At 46.9% G+C, this 20,323-nt stretch overlaps 1 protein-coding gene across 4 annotated transcripts in view; it reads left to right on the top strand.

Annotated features, from left to right (window-relative positions):
* SPG21 (SPG21 abhydrolase domain containing, maspardin) overlaps nucleotides 1–20,323 on the top strand; it is an 80,300-nt gene that overhangs the window by 44,763 nt on the left and 15,214 nt on the right. For all 4 annotated transcript variants that reach the window (XM_073568845.1, XM_073568846.1, XM_073568842.1 and 1 more), the window contains exons 3-6: nucleotides 4,822–4,983; nucleotides 5,154–5,234; nucleotides 13,005–13,150; nucleotides 13,235–13,343. In XM_073568845.1, coding sequence (XP_073424946.1) covers nucleotides 4,822–4,983; nucleotides 5,154–5,234; nucleotides 13,005–13,150; nucleotides 13,235–13,343 — 498 coding nt within the window. The remainder of the gene's footprint in view (nucleotides 1–4,821; nucleotides 4,984–5,153; nucleotides 5,235–13,004; nucleotides 13,151–13,234; nucleotides 13,344–20,323) is intronic.

The raw sequence follows: 20,323 nt of genomic DNA, 5'->3' as shown, positions 1-20,323 counted from the left end.
CCTGGTTGTGTTTGAAGCAAAGTATTTCACCTAAAAAGTTGTGTTTATTGTTGGTGATTTCCTAACAATGTACACAACTTTTGTTAAAAGGTGAAATACTTTGCATAAAACACAACCAGGTACACACCTGTGGCCTAAAGCTAAAAATAGAGACCATGACAAGATAGCCAACTTTGGTTGGCAAAGGTATATACTGTTGGTACAGAAGGTACACAAGTTTGGTTGGGCACAAATCTTTCACACTCTGTCATCCTGCCAGTGTACTCTGCCTTGAGGTGACATAAAGTATAGTGCAAAATTGTCCCTCATTACTGAAACCGTCACAGAACTTCTAGTGGTAATGTCATGGTAATCTTGCAAGGTGGTTTCTTCAGAGGTGTCCTCAATGGAAATGGGTTCCTTGCAGATAACAAAATTGTGGAGTACCACGCACGCTTTGATCACCTCGTCCACAGTTTCTGTCTTGAGGTTGATCGCAGTCAATAGGACCCGCCATTTGGCTGTCAGAATACCAAAGGTACATTCAACCATTCTTCTTGCTCTTGTGAGGCGGTAATTAAAAATGCGTTTTGGTCTTGTCAATCCTCTGCTAGAGTACGGTTTCAAAAGGTGTTCTGACAGCTGGAAGGCTTCATCCCCTACACAGACAAATGGCATAGGTGGACCAGATGTTTGCGGCAGCGGTCTAGGTGGTGGGAACTGGAAGGTGTTTCCATACAGTTTACGCCCCATGGCAGACAGTTTGAAAACTTGAGAGTCATTGGAGCGGCCATAGGCCCCAATATCAACCGCAATAAATTTGTATTCCGCGTCAGCGATGGCCATGAGGACAATTGAAAAATATTTCTTGTAATTGAAATATTCCGATCCCGATCCAGCTGGCTTTACAATGCGGATATGTTTCCCGTCCACAGCGCCCAAGCAGTTGGGAAACTGACATATCTGTTGAAACTTGTCAGCAATTTCAATCCACCTCTCTGTTGTGGGCTCTGGTAAAAACTCTTCAGCTAAGGAGTCCCACAGTGCACGGCATGTGTACTTCACAATTCCAGATATGGTGGAAATCCCGAGTCTGTACTGGAAATGCAGTGACGAAAGGGATTCTCCAGTTGCAAGAAATCTGTGGGGAATTAAAAAACAATAAATTAGTTTTAAATCACAGCATTACATACCAAAACTGACCTATAACACTTGGAGATGCAAACTACCACCAACAAGATTGCAGTGAAAGTGTGCTCTGATGCGAGCATATCCAATAAATGTGGCTTACCTTAAAGTCACCATCAGACGCTCTGCGGGTGAAACAGAGAAGCGGCAATAGGTGTCCGCTTTTCTTATGAGGTGTGCAATGCGCTCCACCAAGTAATCAAAATTCTCCATTTTCATCCTAACATATCCAAAAAATTTATCCGGGTTTCGTCGAAGGTCCATGCATAGTGTAGAATAGACCCCACGCGTCATTCTCTTGGCTGTGATGGGGTGGATCCACAAACGTCGTCTACGATGCCTGATGCGCTGCTGTCTCGCTCTCTCCTCCAGAACAATCACCCTCAAACGATTCGCCTCCGCTGTAAAATCCGCCAAATTCTTCAAAATATTTCCAATGACAACATCCATCTTCGCCAGTAACTTGCTCTTCTCTCCAACCTGCACTTTCTCCTCTACAACCTGTCAAAGAAGGGCTGTAGGAACATGCTATATATAGTTTTCCAGTAGCCAATCCTGTTCGGAAGGCCACAAGGGTCAATTTTAAAAACCGGATCCGGCGTAATCCGTCGAAAAACGGATGAACCGGATGAGACGGATCCGGTTCTGTCTGTCAAGAAAAAGACGGATCCGGCAGAAAACCGGATCCGTCACATCCGGTTTTACGAAACATTTGCCGGATCCGGCGTTCCGGCACGACGCCGGATCGCGCCTGACGCCGAAAACCTGATGTGTGAAAGTAGCCTAAGTCAGTCTGTTCTCTATGGTAGTTTAGATACGTGTAGCTAAGCAGTAGTTTTCCACCACATGCGGCATATCTGCGTACTCCGGCAAAACTGCACAACGAATTGTATGGTGCATTTTCTCCTATTACCCTTGTGAAAATGGACAATTTTTGGGCTAAAGCAACATTTTTGTGGGGAAAAGTAAAATGTTCATTTTTTTTTTCCCCCTTTGTTTTAATTCCTGGGATGCATCTAAAGGGTTAATAAACTTCTTGAATGTGGTTTTGATCGGTGCAGTTTTTTAAAATGGTGTCACTTTTGGGAATTTTCTGTCAGTCACTTCAAATGTGCTGTAGTCTCTAGAAAAAAAAATGGGGAAATTTTTGTTGGAAAATTGCTGATAAATTTAACTCTTCTAACTTCCTAACAAACAAAAAATGTTTAAAAAAAAAAATGATGCTTTTGTAAAATAGATGTGATAAATGTTATTTATTAGCTATTTGTGTGGTATAACTATCTGGTTTAAGGGCATAAACATTCAAAGTTTAATAGTTGTAAAATTGTTGATATTTTCATAAATAGAAATCGACCAAAATTTACCACTAAAATGAAGTAGAATGTCAAGACAGAACTACTTCAGATCACCTTCCAGAGTTGTTACCTCATGAAGTGACGCATGTCAGATTTTAAGAGTCTCTGCCATTAATGTACAAAGTGGCGGTCCTTAGCCCCTTTCTGACATCGGGCTTACATTTACGCCGATGTTTGACTCCCTCTCTTTGATGTGGGCTCTGGCGGTGAGCCCACATCTTTCCCGGGACACGTCAGTTGTTTTGAACAGCTGACGTTCCCGCATTAGCTGCAGGTGGAATCACAATCTATTAACTAGCTATTAACTAGTTAAATGCCGCTGTCAAACTCTGACAGCGGCATTTAACAAGCACTTCCGGCAATTGTGCCGGAAATACGCACACCGGTGACCTGTATCACGTGATCGCGGGTCACCGGTGTGCCGGCATGACAACCAGAGGTCTCCTGGAGACCTCTATGGTTCAGATCCGGATTGCTGTGAGCGCCACCCAGTGGTCGGCGCTCATAGCAAGTGATCAATTTTACTGCATAGAGGCGATCTGACCATCGCCTCTATGTAGCAGAGCTGATCGGGCTATGGCAGCTTCTAGCCTCCCATGGAGACTATTTATTTAAGCATGGCAAAAGTTAAAGAAAAATGTTTTTAAAAATATAAAAGTTCTAATCACCCCCCTTTCGCCCCATTCAAAATAAAATCAAACTGACACATATTTGGTATCGCATTGATAATCGCACGATCTATCAATGAAAAAAAAAAAAAAAAGGATTAACCTGATCGCTAAATGGATTGAGTGAGAAAAAAGTCAAAACGCCAGAATTACGTTTTTTGGTCGCCGTCACATTAAAATGCAATAACGGGCTATCAAAAGATCGTATCTGCACCAAAATGGTATTATTAGAAACATCAGCTCGGTGTGCAAAAAATAAGCCCTCACGCAACCAGAGATCATGAAAAATGGAGATGCTACGGGTCTAAGAAAATGGTGCAATTTTTTTTTTTTAATAAGCAAAGTTTGGAATTTTTTTCACCACCTTGATAAAAAAAAGAACCTACACATTTGGTGTATATGAACTCGTTATGACCTGGATAGTCATAATGGCAAGTCAGTTTTAGCATTTAGTGAACTTTGCAAAAAAAAAAAAAGTGCAATCCCACACTTTTTTGCTATTTCACTGCACTTGGAATTTTTTTTCCCGTTTTCTAGTACCCGACATGGTAAAACCAATGAAGTCATTCAAAAGTACAACTTGTCCCGCAAAAAATAAGCCCTCGCACGGCCATGTTGACGGAAAAATAAAGAAATTAAGCAAAGTGATAGATCCATGACATAGTTGGTACCTGCAATGTCTGATTGGATCCAATTGACTTTAAATGGGCCTCTTGGGTTTTCATCGCCTCCAGCACAAATGTGAAGAGACTAAGGCTGCGTGTACACTGGTACTTGTAAAATGGTTTACTGTTCTTAATACCCTCATTGGATAAGCCGACAGCATTGCCATGCCCACAGAACAATCAGCAACACAGAGTATCTTGCTGTTTCGTTGGGTGATCGGCAGCCTGTTTATACCATACAATTTTTGGAAAATGAATGTTCCTAGGAATGTTCTTTCCCAATAATCGACCAGTGTAAATGCATCTTTACCCCAAAAAATTGGTTGTCCATTGACCATGAGTGAGCCAGCAGTGGGATCCACATCGATTGGCAGAATTGAGAACTTTTATCCCCTTACAATATGGAATGGTGGATCGACTGTCCAATCGCTGCTCCATTCATTCTCTATGAAGTGCCTGGGAAAAGCCAAGCAAAGTGCTTGCAGCCCCATAGAAAATGAATGGAGTGGTGGTCAAGCACATGCACTTCCACTCCATTCTAATGGAGATGATAAATCCCTATTCTGCCGATCGGCACGGATCCCAATGGTAGTCACCCACTAATCAATAAGTTAGGATAGATGATAACTTTTTACTGGACAACTCCTTTAAGTTCTTACCATGTTTTTTTTTTTTTTTTTTTTTTTTTTTTTTTTTTTGTACTGCAAGGCTATAGTCATATTACATTTTTAGCTGGCAGAGATCCCTTCTCTTTGCTGTAACTAACCCCCAATATGCTATATAATTGCTACTGTGGTAGCAGGGAAATTGCAGTGACAAGATCACATTAGTGATTTTGCCCAATTTAGTGTACACTGCACTATGATTTGTAACGACAAATTTGCTTGGTGATTTGAGTCATCGTCATCTTTATATAAGGGTAGTCCTAATGGCGATTATATAAATGTCATTCTCTTTTTGCTTCAGATCATTGTGGACGATGATGACAGTAAAGTTTGGTCTCTGTATGATGCTGGCCCCCGAAGTGTGCGCTGCCCCATTATATTTCTCCCTCCAGTCAGTGGCACAGCCGATATCTTCTTTCATCAGATCCTTGCGCTGACCGGCTGGGGATACAGAGTTATTGCTGTAAGTACTCCTCTGTGTTGGCGCTGACCAGTGCCTAGGACGCAGGCCTCTCCACACCTTCTGGTACATGTTCCTAATCTTCATATGATATGAATGTTTAGTCCTCTTATTCACTTACACCCTCCAGTTGTCCTATCGACATATTTCCACCACTGTTCTGCCTCTTTCAGCTTCAGTATCCTGTATATTGGGATCATCTAGAATTCTGTGATGGATTCAGAAAACTTCTTGATGATCTGCACTTGGATAAGGTGAGTCTACAGGTTTAACAATTCAATGCTTTTTGTTCAACAACTTAAAGTGAACCTGATACATGTTGCCCGTGTTACTTTGAAATGCTGCATCGTTTTACACAAGAACATACTTTTATTTACAGCAGGGACCGATCCACGCTGTACATTAGCCACGGAGGCGGGTCCCTGGTGGCTTCTCCCCGCCCACTGACAGCGACTGACAAGTCTCTGCCTATATGCACACGTAGGCAGAAACCTGTCAGTCACTGTCAGTGTGCGGGGAGAAGCCGCTGGGGACCCACCTGTAATTTTGGGGTGCCTATGTGAAATAAAATACCCATTCTAAAATTCAGAGTCCTCAACCACATTCACAAAGTTTACTAACCCTTCAAGTTCTTCCTAGGAATTAATGCAGTGTAAAAGGAAAAAAATGAACTTTTTTTTTTTTCCCAAATTTTTTTATTTTCACAAGGGTAACAGGAGAAAATAGACCCCTGTTATGAATGTGTCACCGAGGAGAAAAAAACAACACAGGCTAAGTCTCAGAATACCAGAGAGGTTGGTAACTATGCAGATTGCAGATCCCTGATCTTAACCACACAACTAGCAGCAGTCGTGGAGCGTACCTACGATGGTCCTAGATGCCTCGTCACAACCGGAGAGCTAAACAAGCGTAAAGTAAGAAAAGAGGAAAACTAACTCCCCCAGAGCAGACCCCAAAGGAAAGACAGCCCCCCACATGTATTGACGGTGCAACAAGATGAAAACACAAAGGCAGGAAAATAGGCTGAGTAAATGATGGGGCCAAACTAACTTGAAAGGACAGGAAAGGAAAGACACTGTCTGCAATCTGCCTAAAACCCTACCAAAATAATGTCCAACACTTCTGATAACAAAATTAACCCTGGAGTCACTAGACTTCTCCCACTATATCAGCACTCTGAAATATTCTGAGATAGAGCAAAAAGAGGCCAATCTAATAAAGGACAAAAAGGCAAATTGGCAAACACAGATAAATAATAGTGGAAATTCAGCACAGTCCCAGCCGGGGCTGGCTGACCACACAAAAAACTGAGTTGACCAACAAGAGCAAGTGTGAACATTAGCAAAAACAAACTTAACTTGAGAAGACTGGAACAGAGCTGAAGTCCAAGACCTGAGAAGCAGACTGAACCACCAGCACCAGGATAGGGCGTCGGCTGTCTTATATCCAGTCTGATACTCCAGAGATCCAATCATTATCCTCCTCATCAGGTGGCAGATCATTACCAATTAAACCAACCTCACTACCTCCTGTCACCACCAGAGGGAGAACGGAAGGAGAACTCTCAGCTGGTGGAGCAGAAAATGAGTTCACAACAGACCCCATATATGGAGGAAAACTACTGTTTAGGCACACAACAGGGCTCATTAAGGAAGAAGTGACGTTTCACTTTTGGAGCACAAAATTGGCAGGAATCCTTAACGTACACCATGTTGTGTTTGGAGAGCCACTGATGTGCCTAAACAGTTGAAACCCACCCACAACTATCCCCATTTTAAAAACTAAACCTCTCAAGGAATGTATCTAGATGTGTGATGAGCACCTTGAATCCACAGATGCTTCACAGAATTTTATAATGTTAAACTGTGAAAATGAGAAAAATTTTCCCACAAAAAATGTTTTAGCCCAATTTTTTTCATTTTCACAAGTATGGCAGAGGAAAATGTACCCCAATATTTCTCGTGCAATTTCTTCTGAGTACACCAATATTCCTTATGTGGTCGAATACTACTTTTGAGGTACAGCGCAAAGCTCAGAAGGGAAGAAGTGTCATATTGGAGTTCAGATTTTCCTGGAGTGGTGTGAGGGTGCCATGTCACATTTGCAGAACCCCCCCCCCCCCATAATTGACTTCATTTTACAAATTATACCCCCACAATGAATTCATCTAGAGGTGCAGTGAGCATGTTGACACCACATGGACCTCACAGATTTTTTTTGCCATTGGGTGGTGAAGAAAGAATAATTACATTTTTACCACTAAAATGTTGCTTTAGCCCTTAATTTTTAAGGGCTAAGAGGAAAATTGGTCCTCAGTTTGTCGTGCAATTTCTCTTGCGTACACCAATGCCCTAAATGTCATCGGCAAATACTTTTCAAGCACCGTGCTAAGCCCAAAAGGCAAGGAGGGCCATAATTTGGTGCAGATGTTACTGTTATGGTTTGCTGGTGCCATGACCCACTGGCAGGGCCCCTGAGGTGCCAGAATAGCAGAAACCACCCCCCACTTCATAAATGACCCCATTTGTCAAACTAAACCTCCTGAATGAATTCATCTAAGGGTGCAGTGATCACCACAGGTGTGTCAGAATTTTGTACAATTGAGCAGTGAAAAAAAAAAATAATAATTTCATTTTTACTAGAGATGAGCAAATTTATTTGGTTCCAAATACGATCGGAATCAAATATTGTTTTTGCAATTTCTCCTACGCCTCATTGGGGGACACAGAGACAGTGGGTGTTATGCTGCTTGCCACTAGGAGGACACGAAGTAAACCAGAAAAAAAGTTAGCTCCTCCCCTGCAGTATACACCCTCTCGCTGGATGAGATATCTCCAGTTCATGCTTGGTGTCTGTAGGAGGCACTTGGGTCTGGTCTCAGACCCCACCGTTTTTATTTTATTTTTGAATTTTTCTGTACACTGTGTTCCAAATTATTATGCAAAAAATATTTCCTCATATTTTCTCTAAATTACCTATATGAATTGCAGTCATTGTTATTTTCAAGTCATCTACTATTCTAGTATAATTGCAATGTTTTTGAACAAACTGCCTATGAAAACAGTATATTTTTCAAAATAATAAACACTCAATGCATGTTCCAAATTATTATGCACAGCAGTTTTCAACCTTTTTATTTTGAACAAAAAATGGTCAGTTGTGAAATTATAAGCATTATCAGCTTATTACAAAATGAAATCAAACAGTTTTCATGTCAAAACTTTATTCTAGGTGATGTTACATTTGCACATAGGACCCCTTGTTCGAAAGAAGCTTCTGAACTCTCTCGTCCATTGAATTTGTCAGTTTTTGGATGGTTTGTGCTTCAGTTGTTTTGCATGTGGACAGAATACCCTCCCAGAGCTGTTGCTTAGATGTGAACTGCCTCCCGCCATCATAGACACTCCTTTTGATGATGCTCCAGAGGTTCTCAATGGGGTTGAGGTCAGGGGAAGATGGTGGCAACACCATAAGTTTGTCCTCTTTTATGCCCATAGTAGCCAGAGATGCAGATGTGTTATTTGCAGCATGAGACGGTGCATTATCCCCATGCATGAAAATGATCTTGCTGCGGAAAGTACGGTTCTTCCTCTTGAACCATGGCAGGAATTGCTGTTTTAGAAACTCCACATAGATTATGGAGTTCATCTTTACCCCTTCAGGGATCCTAAAGGGGCTGACAATCTCTCTCCCCATGATTCCAGCCCAAAACATTACTCCACCTCCTCCTTGTTGGCGCCTTAGCCGTGTTTTCATGGGGTGTCCATCAACCAGCCATCCTCCACTCCATCCATCTAGACCAGGGGTCCTCAAACTTTTTAAACAGGGGGCCAGATCACGGTCTCTCTGACCATTGGTGGGCCGGAATATAGTTTAAAAAAAATTAGCACCAAATTCATATGCACACTGCACATATCTTATTTAGAAATCATAAAACAAAATAGGAACAAATACAATATTAAAAATGAAGAAGTAAAGTTAAATCATCAAACTTACCGATTCTTTTGGGTTCTTCGAATATCCTACACTTCAAGTCAATTTTTTCTCTTTCTTGATATCATTGTTTCCTAGGGATTCAAAATTGCTATTAGTAAAATACCAACATATATACAGCGCTACAAAAACAATATACCAGCAATAAAATTGCCCATACAGAGACAGACTGCACTGCCCATCAATGCAGCCTGATCAGTGCCCATCAATGCTGCCTCACCAGTGCCCATATTGGTGGAACTCCACTTTTACCTCAGGCTCAGACTAGTGTGGTGCAAGAATCCCCAAGAGGCAGAATTGGTTCCTGAAAGGCAGGTAAATGTCCCCAGTAAGCAGCACAGGTCCCAAATAGGCAGGTAAATGTCCCCAATAGGCAGGTAAATGTCCCCAATAGGCAGGTAAATGTCCCCAATAGGCAGCACAGGTCCCCAGTAGGTAGCACAGGTCCCCAATACGTAGCACGGGTCCCTAGTAGGCAGGTAAACGTCCCCATTTTGCAGCACAGGTCCCCAATAGGACCCGGAGTTAAAAAGAAAAAAAAAAAACAGTACTCACCTATGTCCCCCGCTATTCTGAAGAGGCGCCCGCTTGTCTGTCTCCCGGTACAGGCGGCGTGACGTCATTAGGCCACGCAGGCGTCGTGATGACAATCACGTCGTCTGTGTGGTCTCTGCTGCATATTGAGCTCTTCACAACGCCTTTCCTCGGCGCCTCGTCCCGCCCGCGAGTTTGCACTCTGCAGTCTAGTTCTTTAGTGGGCGTGTCGGGGGGTGGCAGTGTTTGTGAGCTGCAGCGCTGATTGGTTCATCACGGCTGCAGCGCTGATTGGTTCACCACGGCAGTGAGGGCGGTGCAATCAGTGTGGTTAATGTCAGCCTGGCCAGGGGCCGGATAAAAGTCCTTTGCGGGCCACATGTGGCCCGCGGGCCGTAGTTTGAGGACCCCTGATCTAGACCATCGAGCGTTCCACGGCACTCATCGGTAAACAAAACAGTTTGGAAGTCAGTCTTCATGTATCGTTTGGCCCACTGGAGCCGTTTCTGCTTCTGTGCAGTGGATAGAGGTGGTCGACAGGATGGCTTACGCACAGCTGCAAACCTCTGAAAGACCCTGCATCTTGTTGTTCGGGGGACGTTGGAGGCACCAGCAGCTTCAAAAACTTGTCTGCTGCTATGATAAGGCATTTTTGCAGCTGCTCTTTTAACCTGATGCAATTGCCTGTTGGAAAGAGTCCTCAATTTTTCCTTATCAGCACACACACGTGTGTGCTGGGAATCGGCTACATACTTCTTGATTGTGCGATGATCACGATGAAGTGTCTTGGCAATGTTGATTGTAGTCATGCCTTGACCTAAATACTCCACAATTTGTTGCTTCTCAGCAGCCGACATCCTTTTTCTTTCCCATTTTGGCAAAAAATGTAGGCTGCTTAATAATGTGGAACAGCCTTCTTAAGTAGTCTTGCCTTTATTTGGACACACCTGTCAAACTAATTTGCACAGGTATCTGCAATTGCTTTCAGTGATATAAAGAGCCCTGCCACACATCACCATCAATGAGTTTAAATGACAAACAAAAAGAATTCTAACCTTATCACTCCTAAACTCTTTTTGCATAATAATTTGGAACACAGTTTAAATTCTTATTTTTTTCATTAACGGAGTGAAGGGGGCGACTGTTCCTTTCTACGGCCCGCTCTCCCCCGAACCAACAGGAAAGCACGCGGAGTATACCTCCCCGTACACTTTCCTGCGACGTTTGGGGCTGATTCCTCTAGCAATTTTGGCGATGATCCCCACGACCAGAGTTCGGGATTCCATGGACAGCGGTTACGGATATGAGGGCAGGCGCAATGGAGAAGACTGGACAGCGCGTACGTAGGCCCTGAATCAGCCCCATAGCTCTCCATCCACCTATCATAGGATGGATCGATTGAGCATGGCCCCTTTAAGAACTCCTCCAGCTCTGCTACATCAGCCCAGGAGATGGGGTCGGGTCCTGGCCCCCGAGAGAAGCGCTGACGTAGCGTCAGCGGCGGTGCACCGGCCCCCCATCGCCCCCCCCCCCCCCCCCGCGGCGCTACAACGGGTAGCACGAAAAATTTAGTTCCCGGCCTGTTAGGCCGCAATTTTAATAGCGCCGCCCCGTCCACGAGCGCCTAACGCCGGTAGGCAAAGAAATGTAGCCCCCCGGCTTTTCCGGCCTACTAGGCCGCAATTTGAATAGCGCCGCCCGCGCTATTATCGCCGCTCCCTTGCCCTGGCGCCTCTCATCCCTGACGAGACGCGCTATTCCTCCCGGGGGACACAGCATAGGACCGGGTAAGCTGCATCTGCCCTCAGATTAAAGCTTAACCCCTTCCTGGCACGCTCCCTGCAGCTGCAGCAGACTCTGCCGTTAACCCTTTCAGGAGTGCGCTGTCTCAATCTAAGGAGGCTAAACGGGCGACTAAAAAGCACACTGCTTTTTTTTATACCGTGTGTACCACTTGCAAGTCTGCCCTACCCAGTGCACAGACTAATCAGTTATGCACAGACTGCGACCTGACCTGCGCTCAATCGCCCCTCGCCGCCGCTGCTGACGGGCCTCCTGCGTTTTAGTACCCCTGAGTGGGCTGCGTCCCTGTCACGGTCGGTGGAGTCTCTGACCCAGGCTATATTCTCCCTCCGGGAGGACTCTTTAAGCCAGAAGGCGTCCTCCCGCCCCGAGGAAGGCTCTGGCGTCGGCAGGGAACCGTCCACCAGCAGGGGCCGTACTTGGTCAAGGGATGGTCAGGTCTCTAGAAAGCGGACCCATGACGCGTCCCCTAGTCCTGTTCGCGCCTCTGCATCTGTACCTCCTGTCTCTCGCTCTCCCTCTCCTGGAGTTCTCAGTGAGCACGACGCTGAACTCGAATCTGACACGTCAGCCCCTTAGAATTCCCCCAACTGTTCAGGAGTAGTTTGATTCTCTTATAGAATCAGTCAACAGGATTCTGAAGTTGGATGAGATAATGTTCCCGCTCCAGCACATCCTATCTCACTTAGGAAAACCAAGCGTGTGCGCAGGTTATTTACCAGCCATCCAGACTTTAAGGAAATTGTCCAGAAACATAGAGATCATCCGCATAAGCAGTTCACAGGGCAAAAGTCTACCACCACCCCCGGTGGAGACCCGCCTGTATCGCGTCTTGCTTCAAAAACGCTTCTATCCGTTTCTGAGGGTTCCTCAATCAGAAACCCCTCCAATCGTCAGATTGACTACCTTGCCTGTTCAGTTTTTGAAGCTTCAGGAGCAGCGCTTTTTCTATCTTTAGCGGCAATTTGGGTCACTAAGGCAATGACCGCTTGGGCAGAAGTCCTGATTACTTCCTTCCAGGGCACCAATCTTCCGGAGGCAACCACGGTCGCCAGGCAGATAATTCACGCAGCAGACTTTGTAGTGGACACCTCTTTTGATGCCGCCAATTGCGCTGCCCAAACTGCAGCTAATGCGATCTCCATTAGAAGAGCCCTATGGCTCCGCGACTGGCGGCATCTCGCTAGCGACCATTTAGCAATGCACCAGCGATCCTGACCGGGTCGTATCATGGTCGGGATCGCTGGTGCATCGCTAAATGTAAAGGGGCCTTAATTCTGAACACAACCCACATCCTCATTTATAAGCGGGTGTTCACACTTATGCATCCATTGTTCTAGTTTTCTTATTTTTATTTTCTCCCTTTTAAAATTGTTTGTTTCAATTGAATTGTACAGACTACAGGTGACATTAAAAGAGGAAAAAGTTCTGAAATTATTCTTTTTGCTATATTAGGGTCCATTTACTTCCCATCGCTTTTTTTTGTCACTGACCTATTCCTCTTGTGCAGCGATAGTAATGACTCTCATCAGTCATGCATTCAGGGATGGTCTTATTCTCCTCAGTTATTCCTTAAATTGTCTTTAAATTTTAATGTTTTATTCATTAATGCTTGTGTTATATGGATGTTGGTAGATGATTGATATGTCAATATTTTACTAATCCTCAGTCCTTCTCATATTCCCTGTGTGTAGGTTCATATATTTGGTGCATCTCTTGGTGGTTTTCTGGCCCAGAAATTTGCAGAGTACACACACAAGTCTCCCAGGGTCCAGTCGCTCGTCTTGTGCAACGCCTTCAGCGACACTTCCATTTTCAACCAGACTTGGACAGCAAACAGGTGACCATAATAATTTATTGCTTTCTTTAGAGGAATATTACGCACAACCATCGTGTCTCATGTCGTTTTTTGTATTTTTTGCAGCTTTTGGTTAATGCCAGCATTTATGCTTAAGAAGATTGTCCTGGGAAACTTTTCTTCTGGCCCTGTGGATCCGGTAATGGCCGATGCCATTGATTTTATGGTGGATCGGGTAAGAGAACAAACCTTTTAACCAAATAAAAATGTAGCACTCTGAAAGTAACGGTCACTTTGGCCATCATCCAAATAAGAACTTTCTTTGGTGGGGTTGCTATATAAAGCAATTTTGGGCAATAACTGGAACCGTATAAGCCACAATTTTCCAGCCAGAACTGACTTTCTGGCTTTAGTTATAGCTAAGTGTTTCATTGGTTAATAGAAGGATATAGCAGACAGTTGGTTCTCTCCTACGCCTCATTGGGGGACACAGAGACAGTGGGTGTTATGCTGCTGGCCACTAGGAGGACACTAAGTAAACCAGAAAAAAAGTTAGCTCCTCCCCTGCAGTATACACCCTCTCACTGGCTAAGATTTCTCCAGTTCTTTGCTTAGTGTCTGTAGGAGGCACTTGGGTCTGGTTTCAGACCCCACCGTTTTTATTTTTGAATTTTCTGTAAATTTTTATTTTTTAATTAACGGAGTGAAGGGGGCGACGGTTCCTTTCTACGACCCGCTCTCCCCCGAACCAACAACAGGCAAGGACGCGGACTATACCTCCCCGTACACTTTCCTGCGACGAACAGGGCTGATTCCTCTGACAATGGTTCCCTTACGGTTGGTACTCCACGGATATGAGGGCAAGCGCAACAGGACGTAGCACAGGAGTGCATGGAGAAAGACTTGTGCAGCGCTTTTTCGGATGCCCTGAATCAGCCCCAGAGCTCTCCATCCCCCTACCACAGGGTGGATCGATTGAGCACACCCCTTTAAGACCTCCTCCAGCTCTGCTACATTGCCCGGAGGATGAGGCAAGAAGACCCCGGACAGCGACGACCTGCCTGAGCACAGGAGTGCGTTATGGGGTCGGGTCCTGCCCCCTGGGAGAAGCGCTTAACGTCAGCGGTGGTGCACCGGCGCTCCATCACGGCTCCTCCCCTCGCTCTCGGCACTCGGGTACGCCAAAAATTTAGTCCCCGGCTTTTCCGGCCTGCTAGGCCGCAATTTGAATGGCGCCACCCTCCGGCGCCTACCGCGGGTAGGCCAAAAATTTAGTCCCCGGCTTTTCCGGCCGACTAGGCCGCAATTTGATTAGCGCCGCCTGTGCTAACGTCGCCGCCCCCTCTTAGCGCCTCTCATTGCTTACGAGACGCGCAATTCTATTCTCGGGGGGGCCATGTTTTCAGCTGCCGTTAACCCTTTCATGAGCCCTATGCCTGCTCTGGACAGCCGGATACCGGGTGACACCACAAGGCCACCGTTTTTTCCTCCCGGGGGACCCAGCACATCTGCCCTCAGATTAAAGCTTTACCCCTTCACGGCACATTACCTGCAGCTGCAGACAGACTCTGCCGTTAACCCTTTCAGGATCGCTATGCCTCAATCTAAGGAGGCTAAACGGGCTGTTAAAAAGCACACTGAGTTTTTTACCGTGTGTACCACTTGCAAGTCTGCCTTACCCAGTGTACAGACTAATCCGTTATACACGGACTGCGACCCGGACTGCGCTCTGACCTACGCTCCAATGTCCCTCGCTGCCGCTGCTGATGGGCCTCCTGCGTTTAGTAACCCTGAGTGGGCTGCGCCCCTGTCACGGACGGTGGAGTCTCTGACCCAGGCAGAAAGTGTCCTTGCCTCCCGTGGAGGGCTCTGGCGTTGGCCGGGAACCATCCCCCAGCAGGGACCATACTCGTCCAAGGGACGGTCAGCGCCTCAGCATCGGTGACTCCTGTCTCTCGCTCACCCTCTCCTGAGGTTCACAGCGAGCATGGCTAAGAATTCGAATCTGACACGTCAGCCCCTCAGAATCCCCCAACTGATCAAGAGTCGCTTGATTCTCTTATAGAATCAGTCAACAGGATTCTGAGGTTGGATGAGGAAAATATTCCCACTCCAGCACACCCTAGCTCATTTAAGGAAACCTAACGTGTGCGCATGTTATTTACCAGCCGTCCAGTAACATAGGGATCGGCCACATGAGCGGTTCACCGGGCAAAAGTCTACTCAGGCTAAATACCCTTTTCATCCAGACCTAATGTAGGATTGGTTACTGTCCCCTCCGGTGGACCCTCCTGTATCGCGTCTTGCTTCTAAAACGTTCCTGTCTGTTTCTGAGGGTTCCTCAGTCAGAAACCCCTCCGCTTGTCAAATTGACTACCTTGCCCATTCAGTTTTTTGAAGCTTCAAGAGCAGCGTTTTTTTCCATCTCTCGCGGCAATTTGGGTCACTAAGGCAATGGCCGCTTGAGCAGAAGTCTTGATTACTTCCTTCCAAGGCACCAATCTTCCTCCAGAGGCAACCACTGTCACCAGGCAGATAATTCACGCAGCTGACTTTGTAGTAGATGCTTCTTTTGATGCCGCCAATTGCGCTGCTCAAACGGCCGCTAATGTGATCTCCGTTAAAAGAGCCCTATGGCTCCACGGCTGGCGGGCGGATGCCACACCTAAAAGACCGTTGTCTTCTCTCACCATTCAAACGGGTCGTTGTTTTGGTGAGAAACTGGACCAACTCATTTCCGATACTACCGGGGGGAAAAACTAAATTCCTTCCTCAACAATAGGGGCTGTTCGGCCGATGAGTTTTCGATCTTCTCGCAACAATTCCGGTTGGTCCTCCTCTACCTTCTCTTCCGGATCAGGTCAGTCCCCGCGCGGAGACAGAGGCTCCCAGGTCTCATACAGACCTAGCCGCTCTTGGAAACCTTGACCTAGGGCTTCTGGATATAGGGAAACCAAATCTCATAGAAGTACCCAATGATGACAAGTGGGTCAGGGAGCTGGTGTCCTCCGGATACAAGAGAGAATTTTCTTCTCCCCCCTCCAACTTGGTTTTTCCTTTCCTCTCCCCCCAAGGGAAAGACGAGAGCCCTCCTTCGGGCTGTTCAAGCTCTGCTAAGGGTCGGAGTCATCATTCCGGTCCCTCATCGCGAAAGGTTCAGAGGATTATATTCAAACCTTTTTCTGTTTCCAAAAAAGGACGGGACAATGTGACCCATTCTGGGTATCAAACTGTTAAATCAGTTTGTCAGGGTACGGTGATTCCGAATGGAATCTCTCCGATTAGTTGTCGCTTCCATGGAAAAAGGGAGAGTTCCTAGCATCCATCAACATCAAGGTCGCTTACCTTCACTTTCTGATCTGCCTGTCCTACCAGCAGTTCCTGCGTTTTGCAATTCACAAGGAACACTTCCAGTTCGTTGCCTTGCCCTTCAGACTCGTCACCGCCCACAGGCTCTTTACCAAGGTCATGGCGGCTATCATGGCCATTTTCCACTCTCTGGGAGTGGTGGTGTTACCGTATCCGGACGACCTGCTCATCCAGGGTCCGTCCCTTCCAACCTGCAAGGAATCCATGGATAACAGTAAGTTCACTTTCTCGCATGGGGTGGAAGATAAACTTTGCAAAGTCTATCCCAAAACCAGCTCAGCAGATTCCCCTTATAGGGATGATCTTGGACACTTCCCGCGGGTTGGTCATTCTCCCTCCAGGAGAGACCCAAGCCTTACAACATGCAGTGCGACTGTTTTCTCACTCCATTCATTTCGGCATGAGAGTGCTAGGAAAGTTGGTGTCAGCAATGGAAGCAGTTCCATTTGCACAGTTCTACCTCTGTCCCTTACAAGACGCGTTGCTGTTAGCTTAAGACAAGAACCCGTTCTCCCTGGACTGTCAGATCCCTCTGTCCCTGCGGGTCAGGCAATCCCTCAGGTGGTGGACACTGAGGTCCTCCCTGAATCAAGGCAGGTTTTTTCTCCCAGTAGGATGGTTGGTAGTAACCACCGACGCAAGTCTCCTCGGCTGGGGAGCGATCTTTCGTCGCCACACGGTACAGGGTCATTGGTCAACCCAAGAGTCAGTCTCCCCATCAACATTTTGGAGATGCAAGCGATCAGATTAGCTCTACGGAGTTTCCACAGTCTCCTCGCAGGTCACATAGGGATCCAATCCGACAATGCCACGGCTGTAGCGTATATCAACCACCAGGGAGGTACCTGGATCAGGATGGCCGTGCACGAAGCGAGTCACATCCTTCATTGGGCCGCGCGTAGAAAATTGGGCGGCAGATTTTCGCAGTCGCCAAGGTATTGCCTCGGGGAAGTGGTCTCTTCATCCAGAAGTCTTTTCAACAGATTTGTCATCGTTGGGGGACTCCGGATGTGGATCTCATGGCCTCAAGACTAAACATCAAGGTTCCTCGGTTCATTGCCCGATCGTGTGATCCATGCGCCATCGGAGAGGATGCCCTAGTTCTGCCATGGCACCGGTTCCGGCTCCCGTACATCTTCCCTCCTCTTCCCTTGCTTCCAAGGGTCATCAAGAAGATCAGAGCGGAGGGAGTACCAGTGATCCTTGTCGCACCAGATTGGCCGCGCCGAGCATGGTATGCAGAACTAATACAACTAGTTGCTAATGTCCCCTGGCGACTTCCAGATTGCATGGATCTACACTCGCAGGGCCCGATTTTACCACCAGAACTCCGGGGCCCTGTCTTTGACGGCGTGGCCGTTGAATCCTGGATTTTAGCACAGGCTGGGTTCTCTCACGACATGATTTCCACCATGATTAGTGCTAGGAAGCCTGTGTCCATGTGCATCTATCACCGCACCTGGAAAACCTTCTTTTCGTGGTGCAAGGATCATGGTCGATCACCTCTGGTGTTTTTCCATTCCGGCCATATTGGAATTCCTTCAATCTGGTTTAAAATCGGGCCTCGCGGGGGTGTGGTTTGGCGGGCAAGGAGTCAGGACGCACTTCGGGTCGGTCACCGGTGCGGGAGCTCTCCTAACAGAGCCCGAAATACATACCCCATACACTGATGGCTGCTAGAAGGACCAGGGGGAGCACATCCGCAGGCCCTTCTGCACCCGACAGCGCTCCCCAAGGCATTCCACGCTACTTTACAGGAGCGGGAAGAAGGAAGGCCGCGGGCGCCATGACAGACGCGGCGAGCAGAGCGCAGCAGGCCCCACCGCTAACAGGAAGTAAGGTGCAGGTGGTGGGAGAACGGTCCGGGGAGACAGAGGACCGTAGGGGGCCCCCTGGGAGAGCTGGTGGCACGACCGCAGGAGCCCCGCATACGGTGAGGCACTCTCCCCAGAATAAATCCACCGGGCCCCGGGAGACCCGTCCTTCACAGGGGAGCCCCGCGGACGGGCCAGCGCAACCACAAGCCGGTGGGCCGGGCGGGAACCCGGGGGAGATGAATGTGGAACCCCCCACACCACAAAGAGGCGGCAGTGTCCCCCCCCAGACAATGACATGGATACCACGGATGACTGCAGCAATGGGGGGAGCAGACCCCATGACGAAAGGACAGGCAGATAACACAGTATCTCCTGCTCCTCAAACAGGCCTGCCGTATAATACAGCTCCTCCACCTTTCCATCGACCAGATGCATCCCTGACACCGCAGTGTGGGAAGTCGTCGTCTTTTTTGACAGGACACTCCGCAGCACCAATGGGAGCTGATTTCAATCTAATATATAATAAGATAAGATATCCAGACGAAGCAGGATATGGAGCAGTACATTGCCCGTTTGGAATCCTCGTATAAGGCTGAACTTTCCATACTAAAAGATGATATCCAACAATGTGGTGAGAAAGTGGAATCCCATGACCAGCTTTTAGCCTCTTTGAACGAAAGAATAGAGGCTCAGGAATCTGTAACAGCCGCTCAAGCTAGACAGTTGGAAACTCTAGCAGAAATGCTGGATGATTCTGAGAATAGGGGACGCAGAAATAATATAAGAGTAAGGGGATTGCCCGAATCTATACCCCCCCAGGAGTTGAACACCACTTTGAGAGGCATTTTTAACTCTGTACTAGATAAGCCCCAGGACGCCCCATAGGACTGGATCGCGCCCATAGGTCCTTGGGCCCACGTCCCGGCGAGCAAGACCCTCCGAGAGATGTGATATGCCGGGTACACAAGTACCAACTTAAAGATGCGGTCATGGGAGCAGCCAGGAGAGTAAAACCCATAAACCACTCGGGATCTCGCATACAGCTCTTCTTAGACTTGTCCAGATGGACCCTACAGAGACGCAGAGCTCTTCGCCCCCTCTTGGACGAGCTGCGGCGGCACGACCTTCCTTACACTTGGGGATTCCCGTTTTGTCTTCGAGTTCAGAAGAGAGGCAGAGTGCATCGTTTGAGTCATCCTAGTGGAGTTCCGGCATTCTCGGCCGCCTTGGATATAACTGAAGTGGATATTCCTGATTGGCCATCCTTACCATCATTTTATAGAATGGAAGATCCCCGAAGAGGCCAGAACCCTCATCAGCAGCGTGGGACGGCCCAACGGACCGGGGCGCATACATCTAGCAGAAGGAGAGGCTGACTGATTAACATGTCTTGTCCTGAATTGGAGATTGTTTTGAGGGATAATTCATTGTCTAAAAGATTATACTGGTTCAGAGCTACAGAATGGGGTACTTATAACTGGTTAAGAAATGGGATATGTTTCACTCGTTTATAATTAAGATAAAATACACATGGTCTTTACCTGTTAAGTTTTCGATATAAAGGGAATACGACTGTTAGATCATTACGGGGTTGGGAACCGGGGGAGACGGTGTCTCCGACGACTCTTTTGCTGTACACTTAACCCCTGGAGGCGCTGTTTTGCCACTGAGGCACGCAGCTATTAATGTTTACCTCCAACAGATTAAACTGTCTATTGGAGTGTGTCTATCCACACTCGTATTGTTAAAATTTCCTTTACCTTTGTCTTTAAACTTTTTATCTATTTTCTTTGTCTATACCCACCTCCCTTGTTAGCTTTCCCTCCCTCTTCAACAGCAGGCGTTGGACTCCGAAGCCGATCCATCCCTGTAGCCGAAACTTACATCCTCGACCTCGAATTACAGCTATAATGCCGGGTAAGACCGCTGCACAAAAGATAACACTGGGCTCCTTGAACACTAGAGGCTTTAATACCCCGCAGAAGTGGTCACATTTTATATGGTATGCACAAGAAAAGAGTAAATGTGT

This window comes from Dendrobates tinctorius, unplaced genomic scaffold, assembly GCF_039654945.1.
Source record: "Dendrobates tinctorius isolate UK_male_01 unplaced genomic scaffold, ASM3965494v1 ptg000022l, whole genome shotgun sequence".
In the NCBI taxonomy this organism is placed as follows: Eukaryota; Metazoa; Chordata; class Amphibia; order Anura; family Dendrobatidae; genus Dendrobates; species Dendrobates tinctorius.
The sequence above is the reverse complement of the archived record's forward strand: the minus strand, read 5'-3'. Positions and strand labels throughout refer to the sequence as shown.